At 36.3% G+C, this 8,665-nt stretch overlaps 1 protein-coding gene across 5 annotated transcripts in view; it reads right to left on the bottom strand.

Moving 5' to 3' along the window:
- Window positions 1-666: 666 nt before the first annotated feature.
- The window catches only part of PRKACB (protein kinase cAMP-activated catalytic subunit beta), a 75,946-nt gene continuing 67,947 nt past the window's right edge, over window positions 667-8,665 (bottom strand). For all 5 annotated transcript variants that reach the window (XM_075156132.1, XM_075156134.1, XM_075156131.1 and 2 more), the window contains 2 exons: window positions 7,882-8,046; window positions 667-3,727 (listed from right to left, as the gene is read on the bottom strand). In XM_075156132.1, the coding sequence (XP_075012233.1) occupies window positions 3,602-3,727; window positions 7,882-8,046 (291 nt within the window). In that variant the 3' untranslated portion in view covers window positions 667-3,601. The remainder of the gene's footprint in view (window positions 3,728-7,881; window positions 8,047-8,665) is intronic.

The raw sequence follows: 8,665 nt of genomic DNA, 5'->3' as shown, positions 1-8,665 counted from the left end.
TAAAGGCTAGACGACAATCCTTCTGCAGTTTCTTAGCTCAGCGTTAGAAAAAGTACAAAGGTCTTTAAAATGTAATATAGCACTTGTACTACGAAACCAAGAAAAACACAAACCCACAGTCAGTAGCTGTACAGCAGCAGAAGCAGAGGCCGACGCTCCGCTCAGAAAGCGGAAGAGGAGGAGCTGCGTTGCAGACAGCAGGTACAGAGCCTCTCCCGACACCACTTGCAGAAAAAGCCTCAAGACAGACAATGCCAAGACCACGAACAGTCTTTACTTCTATCAGTTGTTTCACAGCACAATGAGACACAGCACAAAGTTTGTACAGGGGGATCTGCAGACAGTTTAAAACCAGGCAATTATCTTTAATATAAAGCATCGAGTCTGAATGTGAAAATATGAAGACAAACAATATTGCAATTAATGATCACCTTGCTTGCCTTTGATTGTCTAAGTAGTCCAACTCACTGACTTCTCACAGAGCCTTTAATGTTCTCCACACCATCTTCTCCAAACACCCTAGTTAGTGTAAAGCTTAGTGGGTCCCAACTAATATGTGCAGTATGTTTCATAACCTTTTCCTCTTGCTTTCAAACCCTGTTTGCAGTGTGTGGGGAGATGCAGCAACTCTCACCATACAACATTCTGATTCACAAAGAAGCAGCACAAGTGTTGTACATAATTTAATTTGCACTTCTGTATATAAATGTTTACTATATTGCACACTATTGCAGCACTTAAAAACATCTAATTATTTGCAAAAATTAGTAAAATACTTTAAAGGATTTAAAAATAAGGGTTTTAATGCAACTGACAAGATAATAAAAAAGCAATTTACTTAATGAGATACAATCCTTTATGTTGGAAATGAAAGTTACATACAACTAGAGTACAATTAAAATATACCATATAGTTCAACACTTAATTCCTCAAATGTGTAAAATTAACAAGCTTCTACTGTCATAGATATACAATTTTTCCATATTGTGAAAAGGATTTTTCAAATTAAATACAGGTAACATAATATTCTGTAGTTATATTTTATGACTGTGTTTAAATGAGAGGGTTGTATAATACTCACATTGTCAAATATACTCACTAATGCCTTGGAAATTGCACACTTCCCCTCCTTTTCCAAAATAGAATCTCATTTCCATACTGAAGTCTGTTATGCCATATTGGAAAAGTATTTTACTTTCTAACAGGATTTTAATAAAATTAAAAAATAGCATAATATCATGGCATTAAGATGACTTTTCCACTTATGCCCACGTAGAATTTACTCTGGATATCAGACAGACATGTCAGAACCAATTTCCTAGACTTTTGTCTTATTGTACACGCAAGATGAATGATTACAGTATTTTACAAAACAGAAAAATCTCTGAACCTTACTAGAATTATAAATGTAATGATTAAAAATTAAAATCATAACAGAATCAAATTGTGATCTCCAACATTTATTAAAATCTTTTAAAGTTCATAAACGACAACAAAGTTACTGTAGAATTTATCGCATACAGCTAGCATACAGCAGCATGTCCTTGGTCTAAATGAAATACAAAAGATTTTAACATTTTCATACAAAGGATTTCTTTAAATTTATTAATGTGACGATATATCTTTGTTACATAAAATTTGCTACAGCAAAGTATCTTATACTTTTCTTGCACATATGTAAATATGGGTGGACAAAGACTGCATTCAGTGTCAGCCTCCTAATGACGTTGTGCAAAAATGCTCAACAACCTAAACATACAGAATGTTGGATGGTATGTTTCATACTGTTTTGTAAAATGTCTACAAAGACTTTTCTTAAAGGAGTGTCATACAGATTAAAAGGAAGGAATGTCAGTGGTTTATTTGCACTGACATTCAAACAAATACAATGGCTATGTATCAATATAGCTCATTTTTTTTAAAAACAATTAATCCTTGTATGCATGTAAATTTATCATAAAATGAGTCTAGTTTAAACTGTTTAGATGTGCTGTTTTAAGACAGGTCACTGAGACAGCCAGAATCAAGTGTACAAATAAAACTACTATGAATAAGTTTAAAAGCAACCCCCAAAAAAGTGCTGAGCCACTGATTATTAACATTGAAATAAATGTGTAAAAGTGCCCAAAGCTAGCACATGGTAGCAGTATCTTTTAAGTCAGTTGGTGAGAGTATACAAAACATAATTAAGCCCAAATACTTATATCTGTGTGACCATACATTCTGTTTGATTGCAAGAAAGTAGGTTAGAAATGAAGACACAACGCAACTAAAATAAACCCAGTTGTTGCAGTTTTTAAACTTTGTCTCTTTTCTTCGTGAATGAAGTGCTGTAGTTAAAAAGAAAATGATTGTAGCAGTACTCCATCCTCAGTTTACTAATATAGTATACCAGAATAAAAACTTGGCAATAACCTCTTATTCTTAACAGCTAACAAAAAATAACCGTGTTCATCCAGCGATGCAGCTAGAACATTATTTTGCATTTGCTAAACCATTTGTTTTTCATAGCTAATGGCAGAGCGCATTCTGCTTTTTGTGGTGTGGTGGTTTTTATTTTAATGGATGCCTTTTTTAATCAAAAAAGGCTCAAAACAAGGAATACTTTGGGAGTCCAAACATAGGCTTTTTTTAAAAGAAAAAAAAAAAAGTGAATCAAAATGAATCATATTCTCTACAATACTGACCAAAACTTCCTTTAAGAGTTTAGGGTTCCTGTTCGTAAAAAAAGCCATTTCATACCTGCCAACTGAAATGCTGGTAAGTTGACTTGGTTAAATATGGTCCAAAATCCAGACCAGGTGGAATTACTCCCTCTCATGAGACTGTAAGCTTTCCATAGTACAGTCTGGTTATGGCAATTTACCAATTTTACTGCCTAGGTGGGAAATACAAAGGAAGGAGGCAGTGACGAAAACTGCAGGGATGTAGAAAACCAAGGCACGGGGTCTAGCTACTGTCCCCTACTTAAGCCATCCAATTGATTCTACTGGATTTTGGTCAGTCTCCAGGAAGAAATGTTTTTAAGTTAATTTAGCAGACATTTATATGGCGATAAATACTACCTTCAAAAATGCTAAAAATGTTGGCTAGGTTTAGTCTGAGCTACTAAAAAATTATTATAAATTGTAGCATCAGACACAAGACAGACAAGAATTATTGGCTGGCACAGACTAGAAGCAACATTTATCTTTCACTTCAGTCTAAATCACACTAGCCGCAACACCTTCCATTTCACTCACACAAATAATACATTATTCAAAATAAAATGGAGCATTCTTGGGTAAAAAACTACTTCATTTTAAAGGGGGAAAATGAACAATACACAGAAACAAAGAACGACAGAAACCAAAGTTAAGTAGGAAAGTGGTCTATTATTCTGTGTTACTGCACAAACAGTGCTTGCTTAATTGTGCCTAGTTAGAAGGGTTGGTGCAAACTGCACACATGGAAGATGGCAATAAAGACCTCAGTCAGCTTTGTGGAATGAAGTAACTAGGTAACTGTTTTGACATATGATGGTCTCAGCTCCACCTCATCTGTTAACAGAGTGCAAAGATCCCAATGTGAGCCCTGATGTCATCTTGTCCTCTTACTCCTACTAAAAATCAGCAAATTCTTTTGCACATTTTTCTGTTAGAGACGCACGAATATCTTCTTCTTCATAGTCATCAAAGTTGCTGGTATCTCCAGGGCCTCTGCACTTTGGTATGAACGGAGCTTCTACCTGTATTTGGGGGGGAAGGGGGGGGAAGCACATGAAATATTATCGGCCTAATACCTTTAGATTTAACACTGTGATAATGAGCACACAACAATATTCCCATTACTCCTCAAATCCTGCCAAGAAACCAGATATTACAGTGAACCAGCTTAAAGTTGTGGCACATAAATAGAACCAGCCTAAGAAGGTGCAGGCCTAGATGTATGAATGTGAGTTGAAAAAAGACTATCTCACAGACAAACATCAATAAAAAATTACTTCCACTTCAAAACAAAGTTTAGTTCTCTTCTTGCAGAAGAGACCCTGCTCTTAGCTCATTAGCTGCGTGGTGCGGCTCCCAGCGCAGCGAGAGCTGTATGCAACAGTCGCATGGTCATAGCAGAAGCGGAGAAGTAGATTGATTGCCATCAACACTACTCAAAAATCTCAGGGCTGTTTGGAGCCTCTCTCCTCCTACTTACCAACAATCCTCTATTTCCAAATAAAAACTAATCTAATACAAGTTTAAAACAATTTGTTCTGCATCTCCTACAAAGTTCTTCGTAGGACCTAACTGTAAGTGAGAAGTGAGAGCCTTCTCAAAACTAGGTCACAACTGAGAGACAAGCAATGACTTGAAGGGGTCACTAAAAGATTGTACAGAAAGCCAGTGCAGCTCTAATTAATGATGGAAAACCCCTTCTGGTAAAGACTGCCTGCATACCCTCTCAAATCCACATATATACTCGATTACCCTTGAGATTCAGTGCATCTCATGTCAGCTGTATGGTAGTAAGCCATTCACACTCAGGTATTGGAACCAGTCGTTCCCCTCTTAACTGCTGCTTCTTGAAGTTGAGGGAACCTGCAGCTCTTTGAGGTTGACCTTAAAAATAAAATCCTTGGGTCTGGCTACAACTTAACGGTCTCAACCCTTCTGTCCCAATTAGTGCACTTCAGCCTCTACTCATCTTGGAACTTAAACTAAAGATGACACCTTAAATGAAGATACGGGTCTGCACAGGGACACACCTGCATTTTTACTGGCTAACAACTTACGCTGTCCCTACACAGTTGGGGGGGGGAAAACAAAGAAAAAAAATAAAGAAGGAGTTGTTCCCAACCTCCAGACACTGCAATGCTATTTTAGGCAACAGACTACTAAATTCCACCTTCACTTAGCTAATATTAATTTAAATCTTAATCCTTCTAGTCTGTCACACCTTATAAAGTTCAAAATTAAGCTTAATTACTTTTAAAAATAACCTAAATTTTAGAATCAACTGCATGCTGAAAGAAGGAATAGGCTGGGTTTGGGATTGATGGGAGGCAATGATGAAGAATGGATGCTATGGAAGGGACCAGCGAGAATGGAAGACCAGGGAGAAGGAGAGATGCTCTACTGAAACAGGCCTAGGACAAACTGGAGTTGGAGGCATGATTATCAGTACTGCATTCCTCTTTTTCGTCTGACTGATAAATCAGGTGCCTGATTTATCCACCTTTATGGTAAGCAGAATTATAGCAAAATTATTGAGGTGATGCAAATTTAAACCTGGAAATGCAAAGTAATCAGAGAAGTATCTCTCTCTGGGACGTCCCAAGGAGCACGTGTGCCAGAGGCAGCACGGTGGGGAGACAGATAAGCAGGGCAGGCATGGCTCCAGCTGAGGCAGGGGATCAGATCACACTGTGCAGTGCCCCAGGTAGATTACTGATGGCAGGGGGGTGTGTGTGTGTGGAAATCAGTAAATTAAAGAGGTACTGCACAGACTAATACAAATTAAACTCTGCTGACTTTGGGTGATAACACTATACACCCCCAAGAAATAACACTAACTTTCTGCATTTATAGACTGCGCTACAATTGTCACATATATATCCTTTTGTTCCTAAAACAATATACAAGTTTAGGTGATTTATCCTGAGAGAATACACAGTCTGTGTACATACCTAGCCTACAAAGCAACATTTACCATTACCTGAATTCTGTCTCTGTGTTTTCTCAAATTGATTTTTAATTACTTCCTTACAACAAAGCTCAGAGCACAAGAAATCTTATTTACTGCTGGAATTTTAGAACATGTTCAAATGAGATGCCTCAGACTTTTTCCTATTATCTTCACTAAGAAAATCACTAAAAAAGAGATTGCGGGAGATAACACTGGTTTATAGTAGAAATACCTGTTTGGCCGTAAGTACAACCATATTATCAGGCAGCATTTTAATAAACAGCTACACAAACACACAAAGAAAACAAGACTTGATCTGATCTGAAATACTAAGTAATTGACTGGTTCACTTATGACTGTAGCATAACAAATTATTCATATTACATTAGCTGCCAAGGAACACTACGTTTATTCAGGAAAATACATGCTGTGGTAACAGCCACTGTGAAAAGCTGGTATAAACCCAAAGTTTATTGCTGTATTTCTATGACTGCTTAAACGATACTACAATCCATGCTGTTGTTTCAGACTCTTAGTATTTACTCTTTATACTTAGAAGCGTCAAACTTATTCAGCATCAGTTTTCACAATCCTTTAAAACTAGTAATAGCTATTCTGACTGTACTACTAGTTCACATTTTAAAATATATCTTGTTTCTGTGAAAGTAATTCTCTACAGCAATGCACTAGCAATGCTAAGTATATTTAGCACACTCTTAAAACATCTGATTTAATATTATGGGGCCTGGATGTCCCCAAACGGCATACTGGGGAATGAAACTCAGTGCATATAAAACTGCCTTGTAAACAGGCATTAAGAAAGCAAAGAACAGATAATTACAATTCTGCAATGGGGAATTTTTCTTAAAACATCTATACTTAATAGAAAGAATACAAGATGTGTTAATTGTACCCTGTCTTCTAGTAATTAATACATTAGTGAATACTACAACAACTGTACTGTCACAGTTTGTGTAGCCAAACAACTAGTTTCTTTTTAGAAACTATTGTTAGCATTTAGGTTTGGCCTTTAAAATACTGCTGTTACAGCAGTAAGTTCATGTCTCTATAATCAAGACTGTTAGCATTTCAACAATGTAAACCAATTCCTTGAAATGTTATCACTTGACTCTAACCTTTTAACCAATATCTAGACACAAAATCATTTCTCCACCTGAGTCTTCTGGGACAACAACAATGAAGTTATTTTAGTCTTTTATTGTTGTCTATTGGAAACCCAAGAATTCAGAGGTTGCGCTTAAAAGAACAAATAATTTCTTAGGAATCTGGTTTTAGTAACTCACTAATCTACAGATGTTTAACTTTGACTCTACCTTGAAGGGGAGGGGGGGCTTTGGAGCTACTGGAAGACAGACCTAGACTGAATTGTCATCATCCTCATTGCTTTCCCCAGTTTCCTCTCCCAGCTCTGTTTCATTCATCCTGGCAGCCACTAATGTGCTCCTCTCAAACAAATATGTTAATGGCTGCTCGTGCTCTGAAAATATTCTCAATTTTCTCTGTTGCTTTCATTCTTGTGCAAGTTCATAGTGCAAACTGGGACTTTCTAAAAGCCACATTGCAAGTCATGTTGGTCAGGCAGGGCTAGAAAACCATTCTAAAAAATGCCAGAAAAAAGCATTCAGCAGGGCGCTCTCCATTACTGCAGCTTATGGAACTACAGTCAATTGAAGTGCAGTGTCAGAAGGCAAAAACTCCTCAGTAGACACTGAGGACTGAGTAGATACTCTCTCATTTTGATTCTGTCCCAATCACAAATAAAGCAAGAGCCAGAAGAAGGGAGCATACTTCTTTAGCAGAAAAAGAAAACTAGCATAGTCTGACTGCTAAGAACTAGCTGGAAAGGAAAACAAATTCCTCTCTGCTCTGGAAGAGTATTTATAGATGCCACTATAGCAGGAGTTAAATAAAAAGCGAGAGCGGCAGGAGATGGCTCATTCTGAGATATTCCAGAAATAGACTAAAGCACAACACGTGTTAAGAGAACATGAATGTACACAGAGGTCCAGGATAAAATATCAACAAGAAACAAACATAATTCAATCAATATAAACTCTTCAGAGTGTTAATGATTAAACTGCTTTCACCTTTTTTTAGTTTAATTAAAAGTGACAGATTTAGGAAAGCAAAAATAAGCAAATCAATTAGAAATTTTACTTCAACCCCTTAAAGACACATAATAGTTTTGATCAGGAAGGGTATTACCTTTCTCTGATAAATGGCAATCCAATCTGTAGTTGCAAACCACTTGTGATTCTTTATGTCATTTACACCATTCTTGAGATTTCCATATCGTTTGGTCAAATCTACCTGGAGTAAATTTCTTAGAAGATCCTTTAGGTCTGAACTGAAGTGTGACGGGAATCTTACCTAAAAATATATATCCACATTAAAAACAATATACAAATTTGATTCTTCCCTCTGTGAAGTAAAACAACGTTCACACAAAAGGAAACATTGGGGCCATTTTCTATTCTTCCACTAAAACCAAATCAAATAGGAATGCATCAAAAGAGAGATGTTTATTGTTACGTATGAATTTCTGTTTCACAGAGCCTTTATCAATAGCACTACCTTGTGCATCTACCATTTTTTGAACTGAAAGTTTCAAGACCTGATTGAGTCGAGAAAAAATATTCATTTAATGTAATATTGATAAAAAAGCTAAATTTAACTTGGTGTCTCACTAACACATCATCATCTCAAGGCATTCTCAACTAATTTCTAGCACCAAATTTTTATATTATATTATATATATATACACACACACACGAGATACAGTCTAGTATAGCATACACACAGTGTATAAATATATAGATATGCTCTGAAATAACTGAACATTGAGCAATCATATATGAAAATTCAATCTGGAACTTTATGCTGTACTATAATCTGTTTCTGACAACTAAATACACCAACATCAAAAGTCTTACATAAATAACACAGCACTATTTGAAGATAGCACACGAGTGACTTGCCAATACAATTA

Source organism: Calonectris borealis, chromosome 8 (genome assembly GCF_964195595.1).
Source record: "Calonectris borealis chromosome 8, bCalBor7.hap1.2, whole genome shotgun sequence".
Classification (NCBI taxonomy): Eukaryota; Metazoa; Chordata; class Aves; order Procellariiformes; family Procellariidae; genus Calonectris; species Calonectris borealis.
This window is presented reverse-complemented; position numbering and strand designations above follow the sequence as displayed.